This window comes from Prunus mume, linkage group LG5 (assembly GCF_029339155.1).
Source record: "Prunus mume cultivar Tortuosa linkage group LG5, ASM2933915v1, whole genome shotgun sequence".
Classification (NCBI taxonomy): Eukaryota; Viridiplantae; Streptophyta; class Magnoliopsida; order Rosales; family Rosaceae; genus Prunus; species Prunus mume.
The window spans coordinates 21,180,067-21,200,700 of NC_142702.1; the positions used below are offsets into that span (position 1 = coordinate 21,180,067).

Consider the following 20,634-nt stretch of genomic DNA (forward strand, 5'->3'; position numbering starts at 1 on the left):
TCCTTGAATGCAGGTTAAACAAAGTTAAAGAAACTGTTCATAAAAAAAATAATTTAATTAGATTATTTATTTTTATGCTTATAAAGGAATTGTCTCTTTTCTCCTTTTTTTTTTTTTTTTTTTCTTTCTCTCTTTTTGTTTGGGTAAAAAAAAGACCCAAAAAAAAAAAAAGACAAGACATAGGATCCTTCTCAATATCAAGCCTTTCTAGCCAAGGTACTTCGCTAATTCTAATGATTAGTTGGGACACATATTAGCCAACAAATTTGTTAGGATTAGTAATGTAAGGTTCACGAATCCCTTATAAGGACTTTTCATAAGGTCATATAGAATTGTGAAATATAACATCTCAAGATACGCGTATAATTCTGGGCATTTAGATTTTACTATATGTACTTACAATGTCACTTATGGTACTTTTGTTGTTATATGCCAAAGCTTGTTTAGGGCTCATAGTTAAGTCTATGATTGTTTGCTTTTTGAATAGGGGTATTTGAGTAAGGGACAAACTGAACGGTTCGGATCGTGAAATGATATTGTGGAGTTATTCCAAACAAATGGTTAATGTCGTAATAATTAACTTACTAACTGGTTAATGCTCAAGTGATACTGTATTTATATTGCAACATGATTATGAGAGAAATGAGCAAAAATATTAACTTAGGTATATGTTTTCTTCTTTTTTCAACCTATACATATATATGACTGTTAATACTTTTTTATTAAGTCTTTGTGGTCACTATCTCTCGAAAGAGTTCCTCTGAGTGACATTGAGTACCAAACAAAACAAAAGAGCCTAGTTAGCCAAATCGAAAGATTGATTCTCATTAGATTACCTCATCCGTTATATAAAAGTCCATTAGAAACATCAAAGAAAAAGAAAAAAAGTAATAATATTTTCTTCTCATTAGGATAAGCATATAATAACAGAAAGGAATGACAATTTATTAAAACACACAAGTGACGATTAAATTTACTTTTCATGCTATAGTATCGTGCATGAGGTTATACATGATACGTGATTCCCTGGTAACTGATCTCATTCAAAGAATGGTTAAACAGACGCAATAAACAGTGTTTTCTTTGACCTCAAAATTAATAGGGGGTGGTTGATGAAAAAAGGGCAGTGTTCAAATCCCTGCTGAAGTTCCTATTATCTTCTTGTTTTTCTTCAGTGTTTCCACGCATAACCAAACACGAATAAAAGCAAAAGAAAAATAAAAAAACACATCTTTCCTTCCTAACATGCATCTTCTCTGAGTGACATTACGTGCACAAACCTAGAGTAGTAGGCATAATTAAATTCTCGATGCATAACTGGCAACTGCAGAGTTGTAATAGTTTCCGAAGAATCATCATCATAAACAAGGTAGACTACAATCTCCCTAGGCGAGTATGGGTGATAATGATAGGATGTAGATCTTACGGCACCTGCCTTTTTTTTGATAACTTGGGCAGTGGCAGATCCACAGTAGGGGTTCAATACCCCTTGGCTTTTTAACAATCCTGGATCCACCACTGGTGGGTTGAAAAAATACCCCAACATTGAGTTTGTCATAGTCAAATTAGATTCATATTACAAACCTATCATTTACTTGATTTGCATTCCATCAATATTATATACATAAAATTTTCGAATTGCCACACGAACTTTTACTTAAGTTGCAATTTGTGATCTTAAGAAAAGAAATTGAAGCAATGTTTCAATTACTGAAATGCGATTTAAGTATATACTCCATCTATTGGTTATCAAGTCAATGTCATTTTTATTGATGTTATAAAATAATTTGAGTGTATTGCCATTTGGATACGATTAATCTTGTTGATGAATTAATCTTGTTGTAGCTAGATAAATGCAAATATTATAAATTAATCTGGTTGAATCCATTTGAGAATCACGCTAAATATGTTTACTTATGAATTTAAATGTGTCTTGAATTTTAGCCTAAAAAAATGTGATTATATGAACAATCAGCAATCTAACCCAGATAAGCACAATTATGTGTCAATATAGGTATAAGAGAAATTGACCCAGACGAGTTTCCAAACCACTATCACGATATGCTAATCACTCCAGAACAAATATTTCAAAACGTACACGAATGCAAGATGGTCTCCTTCTATTAATCGCGTGGAATATGCCCAAAATTTTTCTACGCACATCAAACGACTGACACAATAATTTGCTAGGGTAAGTGTGATGTTTTTTTTCTTCTTGAGATTAATGGGGAAAGCTTTGTTCATGTTCACCGTATTGCTATTAGGATGGCACCCTTTACAGCCTTCTACCTTTGTACTCTTTTTGTTTGTTTGATCTAATAAACCTCTCTCGCTTTAAAAACCCTCTATAACTGTTTATACGCTCTCATTACATATTTAGGTATATATATACTAATTAATTGTTAGTATCACTTTGCAAAACCCAAGGGGAGGTGTCGTATAGCAGTGTAGTTCGGAAGTCCGAGTGTCGTATCCACAGAGAACGGTGTAAAGACAAAAACATAGCTGAAAAAGAACAATTGTGATAGAGAAGTAGATTTAAGCAAGATTTGATTTAAAGAAAATTTAATTGATTAACACTAAGGCATTGGGGTTCCACTTTTAACATAAGCATGCAACTCTTAATAATTTGATCCACAAAATATTTTCCATTGTAGTTGTTCAAAATATTTAAAGCTCTTTTTAATTTCCTTTAGAAGTATTCTAAGCATAACTTGTACCATTGGCAACAAACTATCAAAAAAAATAATAATCTTCATCAAAATTCTATTAATCTTTGGTAATTCTCTTCTCTTTTAAAAGCTTGAAAGATTTTACTACACAATGGAAAGAACATGATTGAACCCATGAAATAGCTAGATTATCAAACATTCATCAATTAATTAAAAAGAAAATTACAAATTCATATTAAAGCTTAAGTTTGGATCAAACTAATAAAAATTACACACTCATATTAAAAGCTTTCTCCCTAGCCTTAGCTAGGGAGTTAGTTCCCCATAAAATCACATAAACTAAAACTTAAAACAGAAATTTAAAACTAGAAAGATAGAGGAAAGAGAGAGAGCTCAAGAGTTGTTTAGCTTGGTGTGTTTTTACAATGCCGTAGCTCCTCCTATTTATAGGAGAATGGGAGCAATTCTTTTTTCATCAAATCCCTCCATTCATCTTTTTGTTTCATTGGTTGTTGCATCCCTGTTGTATTGCTTTTCTTCTTTAATTTCTTGCACTTGAACACTTTATCATGCACTTACATGGATTTTGTTGGAAATTTTAATATTAACTAATATTAATTTTCCTATTTGAATGGAAATTAATAAAATCCATTGGGTTAAAGACATGACCCTTGGGTTAAAGACATCTTCACATGGGGGGTGACAACTATTCAAACCAAGGGATGCATTGTTTGCCTTTTCAGATAAGGATACCTTTTTGGAAAGGGTATTTCATCATCTATAAATAGATCAATCTTCTTGCAGTTTTATATATTCAGTTTAATTATCTACATACAGACTTTTACACATAGAAAGCATTAGAGTTTTCATAAAGAGAGGTTCCTGCATAATTTGGTTCAAAGTTCCTTGTGAATTGCAGTGCTTCTTTCACAAGGAGGGGAGTCGTTGTATCCTGGGAGGCGAACGCTAGTGAACCATAAGTACCAGTGTGGGGCGTAATTCGTCTTAAGGTCAGAGTGTCAAACACTTGCCTCGACTCAATTAAGGTTCTTCTAATTCAATTCTCCTTTTGTAAAAATTTGTTTTATGTGTAGTATTTATTTTATAGCAATTTAGCACTCACATTTCCTACAGATTTCTCTTCTCTTTGGCCGGGTGGTGCGTCTTGCATTCTTCTTAATTCTTTTCTTGCTACCATTTGCCTACTAGCATCCAATGATCTTCTTCAACCTTAAGATAAAATAATGAAATCATCATCAATTATGTAATGGGTGTGCAAGCAAGTGAATAAGTGAAAAACATTCCTAATTAACTAAAATTGTAAGAAAATCAATTACTAACAAATATATTTAGGGATAATAAAGATGATAATTTATGTGCTCATCATTAATGTAAGAAGACGAGTTCACTATTATGGCCAACTGACCTAACCCAATGATAATCTTTGTTACTATAGTTGATTATCCAAATGAGTTAAGAGACGGGTGGGGAAAATGCAAGTGAACCATAGCTACAATTCCTAGGATTCGGATCCTTGAGCTTTCTGACTTCAGTAAGAAGTTGAAGTAGCTTCTTTTCATACTGTTCTTCTTCTTATTCCCTATCCAGCTGTGAATGTATTAATTCATTTAAAATGCAAACGACAAACTTCGTTGTCGGAGACTTAGAATCTTACAGTCAGAAATTTTATGTACTTCCTCTGTTGTGATCTGTTGAACAGAATTTGTCTCCTTTCAAACAAAGAAGCTGAGTATCATTGAATTTGCTTCTGGGTTTTCATTCTAATCAATGGTGAAATACTTACCTTTTACACCTGCAGGTGACTAACTGGGATATCCCGCACAGATGAGAAAATGGTAAATAGATGGCCTACTCTTGAGCAGTTTTTATGCACTGGTTCCATTAAAATGAATAGATAAAAACAGAATCTCGATAAATAATCATGTCTACAATTGTCATTTCGCATATCCGTGGGCTTCATCAGCAGCCTAAACTCAACTTGAATAGTAAAACAGGAATATTCCGAGTGGAGGTTGCTATGGAGTTACAAAAATGGTCATTATATTGCATGTCAGAAAACTTACAAGTATAGCTACAGTTCCTCTTTCAAATGCCTATTGCTCTGTTTTTACTCTCCCCTGTTTTTGCTCTGTTTTTACTTTCTTCATTTCTATTACTACTTGCTTGTGTTTATGTGACTAAGATACTTTAGAGCCCAATGTAAAATACAGCAAACTTGAGCAGGCCCAGTGTATCATTAATTTCTCTTTTCTTCTGTTTTAAGACAAGTATTTTCTTTCTTACGCAGACGAAAGATAATGACATATGTTAACTCAAATTCCATTATTTTATTCATAACAACAATACAGTAAAAGGCATTTCTGCGTCTACATTTCCTACATTGCGAAAGAAAAAAAACATACACCATGAGGTACACAAGAACATCAAACCAAATAGTTCATGGGAGAAATTCCCAATAAGTTCTTACAAATAACAGCACAACTAATCTACTAAAATAGTTCCTTTATTTCAGTGAGATCCCTTATCATCACTCAAATACTCGAAAACTAGTACAAATAGGAGTCCTTCGTCGCATCCATCTTCAACTGAAGGGAAGCATGCTTGCACTAAAGACAAAGGTTAAACAACCCATTAGATTGAAAAAGATAAATCACATAAACTAAGGGCCCGTTTGATAATCAATTCAATTTTAGTTTTTAATTTTCATTTCTTATGTTATGTAATATCTGCATGTATATTCGGGGTTAAGAACAACTAACTTGCATAATTTAATTTCATAACTAGTATGTAAGAAGGATAGTAGTAATTACCTTTTATTTATTAAGGATCCTTTGCTTGATGATTTCTACCTTCACGTACAACCAATCGTTCATAAAGGTCAAGAAATTGAAGTACGTATATCTGCATGACTTGTTGAGCAGAAGTGTGCCGCAAACTCCCCAAAATCCAACAGCAAACCCAAGCCCCATGCAAATGTAAAATCCTTTTGTTATGAGCCCATCTTTGTCGTCTTCATTCACCAACAAAGATTGTCTTGGACCTTTTTCCTCCTCAGGGCATGTCCTTGGGAGTGGTTCTCCACAAAGCAGAGGATTTCCACCAAAAGCAAAGTCAAATGTTTGAAGTTGAGTGCCTATTGGAATTTTTCCAGACAAGTTGTTTTCTGACAAGTCCAAGTAACCAATACGATTTATCTGAGAAATACTTATTGGAATTCTGCCATTGATCTGGTTTCTTGATAAATCAAGAGAATCTAACTCTTGCAAATTTCCAATCCTTGAAGGTATTTGACCTGTTAATCGGTTTCTCGACAAGTTTAAAGAAACCACACCAACAAGATAAGTGATTTCCGTAGGAATCTCCCCACTCAACTTATTGCATGAGAGATCAATACTCTTTAAAAGTCCCAGAATACTTTTGTATTTTGACCTTGCTCCTTTCCATGTTAAAGTTGCTTCATCATCATAAGGCCAATAATAGGTTAATGATTCTCCCAAATAAAGTTCATTGGAATGTTCGATACTTGGACTTGAATATCCATTTTGAGCCAAAGTAGTCCAATTGTTGAGACATTTGGGTATAGTTCCAGAGATGTTGTTCATCGACAAATCCAAAATTTGAAGTCGTGTAAGATGGCATAACTGTGGCGGGATGCTCCTATAAAACTGATTAGAACGAAGGATAATGATAGCCAAATTTACCAAATTTTCCCCAAGCCATTTAGGTATTAATCCTGATAATTTATTTTCCCCAACATCAACAAGTGTCAACCTTGTGCAATTCTTCAATTGTGAAGGCAACTCTCCGACAAATATGTTATTATTTAGTTTTAGTGTCTGGATACTAAACAAGTATCCCATGGTGGTAGGAATTTTCCCAGATAAAGAGTTGTTGCTCAAATCAAGAAAGACTAATTTTTGAAAATGGATCCAGCAATCTGGAAGTTCTCCGGATACACGGCTGCTTGAGAGATCAATATAGGTTAAATTACTCTCCTCGGTTGTACTTGTACACAAAAATGAAGCTGACCCTGAAAATTTATTATTGGACAGATCCGCAATTGATACGTTTGATAGGATTGAAGGGATTGGACCCTCCAATTGGTTCCAACTCACATTTAAATGATTATATGCCAGCTTTGAACTCAAATTTCCTCTAATTTGATTGCGAGACAAATCCTTATACCCCAATTTGGTTTTGGGTTTATTTTGCAAATCCCAAAACCAAGTTGGAATGGTATCAGAAATTCCAGCATCAGAAATATCCAGCCACTCATAACTTTTTTGAGTTCGAAGCCATTTCGGGAAATACGGCCCCATCTTACAAGACCCCAATCTTATCTCATCCAATTGAAAGGGAGGAACCCAATCAAAACTGAAGTTTAAAACTAGTGAGTTCGAGGATATATCCAAAATCCTTAATTTGGAGAGTTTCGAGAAATGAGTTTCTGAAATGACTCCTTCTAAAGAATTCATTCCCAAACAGATAACCTCCAGATTGGACATCTGTCCAATACTTTCAGGTATTCTTCCACTCAATTTATTTTCCGAGAGATCAAGATAAACAAGGTTGGTATGAGTACCGGGCAACCATTGGAAGATGGATGAGTCAAGACTGTTGTTGTAGAGATCGACATGAACAAGAGATTTAGAAGAATTCAAGAGAGAAACAGAGGATATAACTGGAGGAGGAAGATTACACCCCTCTAATGTCAAGTTTGTTAGTTTAGGAAGCATATTAACTGCTTCCAGCCAACCAACAACATCACTGAGATTAACGAAAGTTAGGTCCAAGTATTTTAGACGAGAAAGATTAGGAAGCCAATTGAGATTTTTTGCATAAACATTAGAGCGAGAAGGATAATCTTGATATCCAAGATCGAGATATTCCAAGTTTGTAAGGTTTCCAAGTTGATATGGAATTAAACCTCCAAAATTTGCAAAAGAGAGATCGAGGTATCTTAAATTGCTCAGAGATCCAATGAAATCTGGAATTTGGCTCCCACTGAAATTATTCTCCCTAAGGTTCAAATATTCCAAATGCTGCAACTCAATGAGTTTAGGACTAATCTTACCTTGGAAACCATAGAGTTCAAGCTTAACAACATGGCCAGTTTGGTTGTTGCAGTGGACTCCATACCATTCGCAGCAATCTTTGTTTTGGGCTTCTCTTGCCCAATAAAGGGAGGGATCGCCGACTTCAGCCCGGAGACCTTGTTGAAGTGCAAGGAGTGCTTGCCTTTCCCTCTCGCTGCATCCAATGCAAGGATTGTTCATGTGTAGTAAAATCAGCACCACAATTGCACAGAGGAGTTTGAAGCAGCACCTTACTCCAACCATGTTGGTTAGAGTCATGATGAAGACGAAGAAGCACAAGTATTCAGACAAAGATAAAACTGGTGAAGTATATATGCTTGTCTGATATCTCAAGATACAAGCATTAATTGTGTATTTATAATCGTTACCATAGCCTCACGAAGGGAGACTTTCTAATGCACCAAACAGGGGTGAAGTAAATTACATTTCCACTGTAAACCCCTGAATTTGAGATGAAAATTCCTTTGAAGAGACGATGATATTGCCTCTTTTACGTAAATCAGTCCAGATTCAAGGTCCAAAGTACAAAAAAGCTGGAGGTCTAAAAAAAGTGGAAAAATCGGTCCACATACGCAATGTGTCTTGTATGTCAGCATTAAATATGCACCCTATTTACATCAATGCCACTAGGTAATGACACAAACAAACGCTGCCATATACTTTTCCTTTTTGAGATATATGTATATACATTCTTAAAACTAATGTTATATATAAATATTATACCATTTAATTTTTGTAAACAAACCTAAAAAAAGGAGATATTTAGTGACATACTCATTTTTAGCACTAGTGATATAGATAAATTCTACACCTTTTAACTTCTAATGAAATAAAAACTAATATTATTAGACCGAATAATGATCGGTTAAATGCTCTACTATTAAAGCTAAAACCCCTACCCTAGTAAAGCTATGCCACATCCCTGTGAGAAAGGAATAAGTTTAACACTCAATCTTATAATAGAGGGTATAAAAGAGAATTTATCAAAAATAACTAAAACTTGATCCTTAATTTCAATAATGTCAGTTTTTGTAAAATATTTCAAATATAGCAAAAAAAACTCACTTAAATAGACACAAATGCCCTCAAATTTAAAACCCTTATAAACCTATAAATAAAACTTATTAAATAAAACTTTGGAATATTTTTAACCCACATTTGTACAGAAAAACATAAGTCGAAATATATCATCCTATTTATTGATATTTTAATCAATTTAAATTTATTCCCAATCCAAGCATCACCAAACATCGGTTAAATGTTATTCAACTTAAGCCAATTCAAGCCAAGACAATTTCTAAAAATAGTTCATGCCAAGACAATCTTCCGTAACAAACGAGGCTAAAGGGACCAACTTGGCAAATGACTGAAAGACTTGTTGCCGGATCAATTGCCCAAGTCTGTCCGAATGACACCATTATTTTGTCTTCTCTGATGGATCAATCCACCGAGTGTTCCCCACACGCATAAATACTGCACTGGCTTCTCAAAGAAGCTAATAAGTTTCAAAATTGGCAGCCCATCCCACACGTCACGTTGCCTTTTAAAAGCCACACAACCATATTTGTACAATTTGGGTGACAAAGTCAAAATAATTTTCCACATAAAAGAATTGATTTGTAGGTCAAAGAAAAATCAAATCATGATATAAGTCAGTGTTCCCAACATTTTTCACTAAAAAATTATATCCTTGTTGTTGAGCTTGGTTGGATTTTACTTTTTGTTGTATTGTTGTGCCTTTTCGTGGTTTCTTAATAAAATTTAGGGTTTGTCCAATATAGGTCTCTACAATTTTTATTTCCTAGACATATACCAATCATTCTATGAATCTATGTGTAAAACTCAATTTTAAACTTAAATAACCAGTAAGATATAGGAGGTCATAATATTCCTATGTTTTTACATCGTTGCCATCAGACTTCATATTTCATTTATAATGTATTCCAAACATTTCATTAACTGCCATAATTGTAATTAAAACTCCATATTAATACCTAAAATGCAAGTTAAATATAAAGGGGAAGTAAAAACCATAGAAGTTAGGCAAGGAAGTTTAAAGTGCAGTAAGACGAGAAAACTTTTATCTTGATGTGAATGGAAAAAGTCTGGCTTATGTTTCTTATGCTTCACAATTCAGATTCACTATATACAATTTTCTGTTTAATTCACCAAAAAAAAAAAAAAAAAAACAATTGTTGTTGGATGTCTACCCTATATGTAATATAATATAGTACTAGCCTCTCCGCACACCTGCGCTGCTAGAGGCCTGTAAAAAATATATATATATTTATTTATTTTAGAATTAAAAAAGATAATGGGTAGTTGTGTTCCATAAAAATAGGATTTATGATCTGATTTTTCTTTCAAGTTTAATTTTTTTAAATATGAAAATGTGTGAATTTACCATATTATCCTCATTTAATTAATAATTTTAATTCTTAATGTTTGGATTAATAAAGGACATTTTCTGGTATTTTGAATATTTCACAATTTTCTGCCTTTTGCTTTATATATTCATATGAAGAATATACGAAGAAGAAACTGAATGAAGAATCAAGGAAGACTTGCACTCATTGTTTGACTAGGGCAGAAATACGTCTACAAACGTATGTACAAAGATTCCCAATCTAATAAGGTTTTCTTTCTTAGGTTTGTGTGGGTTTTAAATTTGAGGGCATTTGTGTCTGTTTATGTGAGTTTTTTGCTATATTTGAAATATTATACAAAAACTGACATTTTTAAAATTGGGGGTCAAGTGTTGGCTATTTTTGATAAATTCTCGGTATAAAAGGCTTTATATCGTTAGATTATATAATTTGTTAGGACCAAGACATGAAAAAAATTGAGAATTTTTCAAAAATAGCCAAAACTTTATCCTTAATTTAAAAAATATCAGTTTTTGTAAAATATTTCAAATATAACAAAAAACTCACTTAAATAGACACAAATGCCCTCAAATTAAAAACCCTTACAAACCTAAAAAATAAACCTTATTTAATAAAACTTTGGAAATTTTTAACCCACGTTTGTACAGAAGAACAGAAGTTGAAATATATCATCCTATTTATTGATATTTTAATCAATTTAAATTTAGTCCCAATCCAGGCATCACCAAACATTGGTTAAGTGTTATTCAACTTAAGCCAGTTTAGGCCAAGATAATTTTGAGAATAGTTCATGCCAAGACAATGTTCTGTAACAAACGAGGCTGAAGGGACCAACTTGGCAAATGATGAAAGACTTGTTGCGGATCAATTGCCGAAGTCTGTCCGAATGACACCATTATTTTGTCTTCTCTGATGGATCAATTCGCCTAGTGTTCCCCACATGCATAAATGATGCACCGGCTTCTCAAAGAAGCTAATAAGTTTCAAAATTGGAGCCCATCCCACACGTCAGGTTGCCTTTTTAAAAGCCACACAACCATATTTGTACAATTTGAGTGACAAAATCAAAAGAATTTTCCACATAAAAGAATTGATTTGTAGGCCAAAGAAACTTATTAGCTTCGAACACTCAGCAGATTGATCCATCAACGAAGACAAAATAATGGTGTCATTCAAACAGACTTGGGCAATTGATCTAGCAACAAGTCTTTCAGTCATTTGCCAAGTTGGTCACTTCATCTTTGTTTGTTACGGAAGATTGTCTTGGCATGAACTACTCTCAGAAATTGTCTTGGCTTGAATTGGCTTAAGTTGAATAACACTTAACCGATGTTTGGTGATGCTTGGATTGAGACTAAATTTAAATTGATTAAAATATCAATAAATAGGATGATATATTTCAACTTCTACTCTTCTGTACAAACGTGGGTTAAAAATATTCCAAAGTTTTATTTAATAAGGTTTATTTTTTAGGTTTATACGAGTTTTAAATTTGAGGGCATTTGTATTTATTTAAGTGAGGTTTTTGCTATATAGGAAATATTTTACAAAAACTGACATTTTTAAAATTAAAGATCAAATTTTGACTATTTTTGATAAATTCTCAAAAAAAATTCCCCATCAACTATGGTATATTGTGCCTAATGTTAAAATTGATCTTTTCAATGAAGTTATTTATGCCGCAAATTCATTAAACTTTGACCATGGTCGGTCCCCGCCGAGACTCCACCCACAAATCATGCCTTGGCAACCGTTTCTGAAATCCCAGGTTCACAGAATATTTAATAAGTCAAGGCTTGTGTAAACTAAAATGGCCCACCAATTGTTGCATATTTTTCCAACACAGAGAAGGAAAATAAAGATTTTCCCTTTATTTATTTGGGTTATTCGCAGTAATGGTCCTCTTAACTATACTCATAGTTACAGTTTGGTCACTGCATTCAATTATTAGTTGCATAGGTCACTCAAGTACGTGTTTTGTTGCACCATTAGTCCCTCTGTCAAACTCTGTTAAATTTTCTGTCAAAAATGAGGGTAAATTCGGAAATTCATCAACAACCCTCTCCTTCCTCCACAATCTTCCATTGCTGCAACAGTCGCAACGAAGCCCGCTACCACAACACAACCCACACCCACCATTTATCTGCTCACTACGTCCCCTTCAACGTCGACCGTTCCTCTGCTGCCGCCGTCGACTCCGAGTCCTACTCCCTCTATGAGATCGTCTACCGATCCAACTCCAGCGGCCTCCTCGACATCTAGCACGACATGGCCGCCCTCAAGAACTACGAAGGCAAGTATTGGCGCGACCTATTCGACTCCCGCGTCGGCAAGACCACTTGGCTCTAAGGCTCCGGCGTTTGGAGCAAGAAGGAGTGGGTCTTACCCGAGATCGACAGCGATGATATCGTCTCCTCCTTTGAAGGTAACTCCAATCTCTTCTGGGCTGAGCGTATGCCGACTCCAAATCCTTTGATCGAACCCCAACAAATGATTTAGGGATTTCCATTGGAATTTCATTATATGGAATTTCCGAATTTACCCTCATTTTTAACGAAAAAAGTCACAGACTTGACGGAAGAACTAATGATGTAACAAAACACGAACTTGAGTGGCCTCTGCAACTAATAATGAAGTATTTAACTTGGATTTTATTGGGATAAGAAGGATGAATTGACAATTTGATTTGAAACCTTAGCGTACCAGCAACGGCAAAAGATGCGTGGGTTACGGTCAGGACAACAGAAAGTAAGAGATGACACATGAAAAGTAGCCAGGTCAAATGTGGTTTGAATTCAACATTGCAGTACCCAAGATGGGCAATGGGCCTAATATGATATCTGAGCTTGTTTGAGATCAATCAGCGTGCTTGACAAGTCAAAGTTTCTTTCGTTAAACTTCAAAACTCTATAAAATTATACTTGTCATACCCAAAAATTGCTCCATAATAGAGGCACATGACAGTATGATTCGAGTCAAGAATCATTGTTTCCCATTTTATGAGGTTATCAACTTTTGTTTCTGATTCTCGGACGGAGATTGAATTGTGATGAGAATGAACCAAACTAACATGAAAAGATACAAATATAGTTCAATGACAGTCATTAATTAGAAGGGAAAAAACATAGCAGAAGTTTTCATAGAATCTATTGGATCAAAGACACAACCTGGATTTGCCAAAGTATCCAAGAGTCCAAAGCAACCTGGATATAATAATCAAAATCTTAAACATATAATTATAGTGTACAACTTTTTTATATAACAAAAATAGCACAATTATTACCCACTAGGAATTGAATAATCCTTAAACTTACTCGCTATCCTTGTACTTACTGAGTTATTGGGAGGAGCACTAACAAGATCAACCTAATTGCCATTAACATGTGTAAGAAAGTTTTGTTATATAAAGGGTAAGAGAGAGAAAGAGTGCAATACTCTCATGCTGAGCTAAATGAAGGAAGCAGCAACAGGGAAAATTAGCCAAAATATTTTTACCCATTTTATGTTCAAGCAACAACGTGCAATAGCCTATGCTCAAGGACTTCCACTAGCTCTAACGCTTTTAGGTTCCCATCTTCATAATAAAGGTGTACATCGTTGGCAAGCTATATTATTAGATGGTTACGGAGGAGATCCTTAGACAAGTACTCAAAAAATACTTAGAAAGTTATGATGCCTTGAAAACTTCCGTACAACAAGTTTTTCTAGACATTGCATGTTTCTTCAAGGGTGAAGATAAGGACTGTGCTACGAATAGTAAGCAGTTCTAAGCACAAGGTCCCCCAAGGTTGCATTGTATGCGTTGAGAAGGCATATTAATACTTTTCTATATTAGAGTACAAGAAAGATTAAAGGTATCATGATGAAGTATCCGAAACCGGATGACACACCCTTGATCTTGAATGCAAAAAGCTTATCTAGGATGGTAAATCTTGAAATTTTCATAAACCGTAATGTAGTTCTATCTAGATGCATTGATCATCTGCCCAACGAGTTGAGGTTGATTGATTGGGGTAGATGTCAGTTACAATTTTTCCCATCCAATTCATGCAAGGCATCTTGTTGTATTCAATATGCCTTGTAGTGCTTCAGACAATTAGAGATATTTAAGGTACGTACTTCAAATTATTTTCATCTATTATTATTTCGAATAAAGTTCTTATTTTCACGACACAAATTATTTTTTATTATTTATTATTTTTAAGTTTGTGATTTTTTGATAATTTCCTATGTCATGTTTTTGTCTCACCCCAAATGTGACATCTATAAATTTAAGTGGGTGTGAATTCTTAGAAAAAATCTCGGACTTGTCTGGAATCCCAAACATAAAGTTCTTGAATTTAAGTGAGTGTACAAGTTTGGTTGAGGTTCATGATTCTGTTGGATTCCTTGATAAACTTGTTAAGTTGGATCTTAGAGAATGCGTTAAGCTTACGAGGTTCGCAACAAGATTTAGATTGATATCCCTTAAAAGTCTTTGTGTTCGTAATTGCCAAAGGCTTGAGAGCTTCCTAGAAATAGAGGACAAGATGGAATGCCTAACGATTTTGAATATGGAAGGAAGTGGCATAAGAGAACTGACTTCATCAATTGCAAATCTTACAAAGCTTCAAGAATTGAGAGGTGATCATTGTGAGAACCTTAGGCCATCTCCAACCATGGGCTATATCCCAAATATAACCCTAAAATAATGCAAAACCCATCTCTAGCCATGGGCTAAACAAAACTTTGGCCAAATTTGGAGGGCAACATTTGGCCCTTTAACCCTCCAACCAGGCCACATGTAGTCTAGCTTTGGCCTAAGTCAAATTTTTTGTGGGCCTCATGCATGTGCTTTTGAAGAAGATAAATTATTAAGTGTGGGCAAGAGCACGAATCATCTCGTGCAAATGCATATTCAACAACCAACATTAAAAGTGCTAAAAACATTTAAAAAGTCTATTAAATATATATATATAAAGCAAAAGGCAGAGAATGGTGAAACATTCAAAATACCAGAAAATGCCCTTGGTTAATGCAAACATTAAGAATTGAAATTATTAAGTAAATGAGGATAATATGGTAAATTCATACTTTTTCATATTAAAAAAATTAAAATTAAAAGAAAATTAAGATAATGGATCATATTTTTATGGAACACAACTACTCATTATCTTTTTTAATTCTAAAAATAAAACAAAAATAAAAAAGAACACCAATTGGCACATGCGTGAGCATGTGCCAATGGGCTAGTATATATTTAATAGACTTTTTAAATGTTTACAATTCGTGTTGTTTAAGAAAAATTTATAAAAAATTAATGGTCATAACCGTTGGAGGTTAAACCATTGAAACCCATCCTTTTTTTTCTTTTTCTTTTATTTATAAATGTGGTCACCTTTTTTTAATTTTTTTTTAAAAAAAACACACAAAGGCATTAGTGTTTTATTAATGAGGAGAAAAGGGTAACAAGTACAAAAAAAGGGGGACAAAGTCCTAGAGGATTAGGCGAGTACTGTACACCAATTCATATTTTCACACATGCTTTTTAAATGTTTTCACTTTGTGTTATTTAAGAAAAAAATATAAAAAATTCAACACGCGTCACTCGAAAATCATAGTTGGAAAAATTATTAAGATTCCTTCAAGATAAGACGTGCCACGTAGACACAAAATCTTATCATAAATCTTGTCATATATGAAATATTGTCTCTAAATAGTAGTTTAATTAAATTAAACAATACATAGTTGTGGAATGTATGAATGCTGTACCATAGTTTTCTCAAAATAATAAAATATAAAAGACCCTAAAGCATAGCACTGCATGACTGGAGATAGAAAAATTAGCCATGTACTATTCTTTAAAAAATTAATATTTTGGTCATGGACTATATTTAGGCCTAGGACTGAAGATGGCCTTACGTCATTAGGTAGTATATATGGATTGCAACACCTCACTGATCTGAGTTTCAAAGGGTGCCGAAAACTTCTTACATTCTGCGATAAGGTGAACTCTGAAGTTTCATCCAGCAATACCAAATTACAGCAGCTTTTAAGTAACTCAAACATCCCATTAGCGCTTCCCAGCCTGAGTTTCTTTTATCTCAACGGATGCAATTTTTCAGAAAGTGATTTCCTCGTGCCTCTTGATTGCTGGAACGCATTAACAGAACTTGATTTATCGGGAAACAATTTTGTCACGCTTCCGGGATGCATTAGTAACTTTGTCAACTTGTTGATTCTTAGATTGCATGGTTGCAAGAGGCTTCGGGAAATTCCAGAAGTGCTTCCACCAAGAGTAGCTTGGTTATACCTGCCTAATTGCACATCATTGTAAAATTTTCCAAAATTGACCCGGGGGGTTCGGTGGCTGGATATGGTCAATTGCATTAGCCTATGCGGCATCGTTATAGAAAATATTTTTCTAAATCAGGTTGCTGTTCTATAATCTCTCATTAACATGATGATTACTGTAACAAACTATTCTATTCTATTAATGTAGCTACCGCGTTCTGTATCCGAAATTATACTTCCAGGCAATGAAGTTCCAAAGTAGTTCAGGTGTTGTAAAGATGCAACCATAGTTGAAGTAGATCCTGATTCAGATGAGGAGCGCGTTGCTGGATGTGAAGTTTGGTTTGAAATTCCTCCAAATGTAAAATGGGAGTCGACATTAAGTTTACTTCTATGTGTTAGTTATCGTGATCCTTATTATTTTCATGCCAAGATTCTTATCAATGGAAAACTCATCAATGAGATATGGGTTAGGGATGAGGATCCAACAGAGACACAGGAAACTCGTATGTGGCTCAAGTGTATTCCATTATCAGATTTGAATCCGCAAGGGAAAGGAAGAAAGACGGCAATGCAGCAGGGTAATACTAATACTTATAGATTTCAAGTTATATTTAACTTGCCAGACCCAGATGGAGGGCCGATAGGCGTTAAAAGCTGCGGGGTTCACCTATTAGGCCACCAGGTACAGGTTGACGATGATGATATAACGATGATGAATGAATCAAAGACTAGTGTTGGGAAGAAGAGGCCTCGTGGATCAGAAGAAGAGCAATGGCTTTGCTCATCATCTTCAGAACCAACGAATCAGCCAAACCGGAGACATATTGCTATTGACGAGGACCAAAAGTGTGTCAATTGATCCATTAAATGTTGAATGATATCTTTGCATTAATATTTTCTGGTCATATTATCTACTCTCTTTTTTCTTTTTCTTTTTCTGTTCAATTCAAATTTAGCAATTAATATTTTGCTGTGCATCTCTGTTATATGTTGTAGCGAACTTCAGTCTCTGAAATTCTTTTTCTCAGGGCTCTACATTCGATATTAAATTTTCAGGCAATGAAGTTCCAAAGTGGTTCAAGAGGTGTGGTGAATAGATGGCCTGCCTACTCTTGAGCAGTTTTTATGCACTGGTTCCATTAAAATAAATAAATAAACACAGAATTGTGATAAGTAATTATGTCGGCTTTATCAACAGCCTAAAATCCACTTGAATAGTAATGCATGAATATTCGGAGTGGATGTTGCTATGGAGTTAGAGATGGTATCATTATATTGCATGTCAGAAAACTTACTGGTATAACTACAATTCCTCTTTCAAATGCATATTGCTCTCTGCTGGACTCTCATTCTCCACTCTCTTTTTCTCATTCTCGAGCTTCTCCACAACTTCCTCCAACGGAGGATCTCCAGGTCTTCGAAAAACTTGATCGCCGATCTTTATTTCATAGGCCTCTGGTTGGGTCAACACAAACTGCTTCAACTGGAGAATCAAGATAAAGAAAGGGATACAACAGAATAAGAACAAAAGAAAGCAGAAGCTCGTGATCTACAATAATCAGGTCATCATCCAATCAAAGAAATTCATGATCTGCAATAATAAGCTCATCAATTCAAAAAAGTATGCTAAGCAAGACATGGGTATGATTGGCCTCTTATGGACAGGTAAGCCATGCCCAAGACTTCAGATTTTTCTATTTGTGTCTTAAGAAATGAAAGACATCTACAATCAAGGAGCAATTTCTCCAGCAGGACACAAGGGAACCTCATTATCTTTGATCTGAAGGACAAAAGACCCAGTGTGAGGGGGAAAGAAGCATACCTCTGTCATGTCTTGGCCTTGTTCCATGTTGAACATGATTGTGTTTAGATCAACACCCATGAATCTTACCCCAAGAGCTCCAGTTCTCAGAACTTTGGTCCATTTCATAGCAATCTCAGCCACCGTCTCCTGCGAGGGGAAGAGAAGCCCTTAATAAATTTAACATTCATTTGAAGCCAAATTGAAAGCCTCAATCAATTACATAGAAAACCATCAAAAGTCATTACTATTACCTATAAAGCCAATACATAAACTCAAGCTCATAATTAACATCTAAAACAAAAGACTACAACAAGAACTACAAAAAAAAGATACAAGTCATTTCTATTACCTATAAAGCCAATACATAAACTCAAGCTCATAATTAACATCTAAAACAAGAGACTACAACAAGAACTACAAAATAAAGATATAAGTTTATAACAAGTGCTCAATTCATGGTTCCCAATCTACAAAAAGTGTTCTGATAGTGCATTTTAGGCAGCCTGCAATTTGCAAAACTAGTACTTATCAGTAGATTTCCACACATTAATCCACAATTTCCAATTTTAACCAAATTCTTTCACATAAATGTCCAAGTCCAATTCCAGATCACAACAACTTCCAATCAACTTCTCAATACTCTTTCAATTCAATAGTGAACGTTTGATCCAAATTCATGCTTAAAAAACTCGTTTCACTGATTACACTAAAACTATCAAATTGAGGTTCCAAACTACGAGTTACTATATCAGAGCCAACATAGAAACTAACCCAATTCAATTCAAGCTGAAACCCAATAAGAACACAAAGGGGAAGAGCAAATTCGGATTACCCGAGTCCGTTTGACGCCCAGCCGGAGCTTCACAAACCCAAAAGCCGGGCCGGTATGCCGCTTCATCATCTCCGCCTGGATCTCGGACATGTCCATTTTAGACAAATCAGGAGGAGGATCGAAATCGGAAGGGGGTGTTGATTTCTTGCCCCATTCTTTCCAAGTATCGTCCTCCTCCTCGTCTACGACGTCGTCCAGGTCGTCAGTGATGTGGACTCTCCGCTTTCCTGCCTCGGCGAACCGGACATACTCGCCATTTTGGGAAAAGATAAGGGGTAGAATGAAGAAGAAGAGAATGGCGAAGAGAAAGGGAAATGGTGGTTTTGGGTTTGGCATGCTTTGTGTGAAGTGAAGATTTGGGAAGGGGTTCGGAAAGTGCTGGGAAAGTGGTAGTTGGGGTATATATAGGTTTTGACATTTGGGTGGCATGAACACTTCTTTTCTTTTCTTTTGGGGGAACATGTAGAGCATGAACAACATTTTTTTTTCTTTTCTTGAATGCAAGTTAAACTGTATTTTTATCCTTATAAAGGAATTGTCTCTTTTCTCTTTTTTTTTTCTTTCTTTCTTTTTGTTCGGGTAAAAAATGAAAAAAAAAAATTTGACAAGACATAGGATCCTTCTCAATATCAAGCCTTTCTAGCCAAGGCACTTCGCTAATTCAAATGATTTGTTGGGACACATATTAGTCAACAAATTTGTTAGGATTAGTAATGTAAGGTTCACGAATCACTTTTTATAAGGTCATCTAAAATTGTGAAATATAAGATTTCAAGAGATGCGTATAATAATGAGCATTTAGATTATACTATATGTACTTACAATGTCATTTATGGTACTTTTGTTGTTGTATGCCAAAGCTCGTTTAGGGGTCCTAGTTAAGTCTATGATTGCTTTTTGAATAGGCATATTTGAGTAATTGACAAAATGAACAGTTCGGATCGTAAAATGATATTGTGGAGTGATTCCAAACAAATAGTTAGTGTCGTAATAATTAACTTACTAACTGGTTAATACTTGAGTGATATGTATTTATATTGCAATATGATTATGAGAGAAATGAGCAAAAATATTAACTTAGGTATATGTTTTCTTCTTTTTTCAACCTACATATATATATATATATATATATATATATGACTGTTAATACTTTTTTGTTGTTGCCTACACTCTATGTATCACAGCTGAGTTCACACCAGAAACACTCAAGTCCAAACCAAAAGCAAGTAAGGCAAACAGAGAAACCAAAAGCAAGCAAAGCCCCACCAAACAATAACACACCGCAATCAACAAATAGATACAAACAAATCAAGGATATACCTTCTTTTTTTCTTTTTTTTCTCAGTGCTCGTCATGGATCTCAATGAGCTTGTGTGTCTTTCTTATTATCTCGTTGTATAAACTAAGCCATCTCTCCTCTAGATGTCTACAAATAAGAGGGCATCCAATCCAAGTGTCCTCCTGCATATCAGTTGCATGTTTGGTGTGGTGAAAATGGAGAGGATATTACCATATTTTGTTGTTACCAATTGTTGGCATCAACTAG

At 34.7% G+C, this 20,634-nt stretch overlaps 2 protein-coding genes across 2 annotated transcripts; both read right to left on the bottom strand.

Annotated features, from left to right (window-relative positions):
* Nucleotides 1-5,000: 5,000 nt before the first annotated feature.
* On the bottom strand, nt 5,001-8,197 carry LOC103332121 (receptor-like protein EIX2). Its single transcript, XM_089052240.1, has 2 exons — nt 5,504-8,197; nt 5,001-5,299 (listed from the first exon to the last, which is right to left on the bottom strand). Exon 1 carries the CDS (start codon nt 8,045-8,047, stop codon nt 5,507-5,509), a length of 2,541 nt encoding a protein of 846 aa, XP_088908366.1. The 5' UTR covers nt 8,048-8,197; the 3' UTR covers nt 5,001-5,299; nt 5,504-5,506.
* Nucleotides 8,198-17,537: 9,340 nt separating this feature from the next.
* LOC103342775 (uncharacterized) lies at nt 17,538-19,511 on the bottom strand. Its single transcript, XM_089052241.1, has 3 exons — nt 19,089-19,511; nt 18,275-18,403; nt 17,538-17,935 (listed from the first exon to the last, which is right to left on the bottom strand). Exons 1-3 carry the CDS (start codon nt 19,422-19,424, stop codon nt 17,756-17,758), a joined length of 645 nt encoding a protein of 214 aa, XP_088908367.1. The 5' UTR covers nt 19,425-19,511; the 3' UTR covers nt 17,538-17,755.
* Nucleotides 19,512-20,634: the final 1,123 nt, after the last annotated feature.

Coding starts and splice junctions, on each gene's coding strand:
- LOC103332121 (XM_089052240.1), bottom strand. CDS start 8,047: ATGACTCTAACCAACATGGTTGGAGTAAGGTGCTGCTTCAAACTCCTC.
- LOC103342775 (XM_089052241.1), bottom strand. CDS start 19,424: ATGCCAAACCCAAAACCACCATTTCCCTTTCTCTTCGCCATTCTCTTC. Junction 18,404..19,088: donor TGGGCGTCAAACGGACTCGG/GTAATCCGAATT, acceptor TTCCCCTCGCAG/GAGACGGTGGCTGAGATTGC. Junction 17,936..18,274: donor AAGGCCAAGACATGACAGAG/GTATGCTTCTTT, acceptor TTGATTCTCCAG/TTGAAGCAGTTTGTGTTGAC.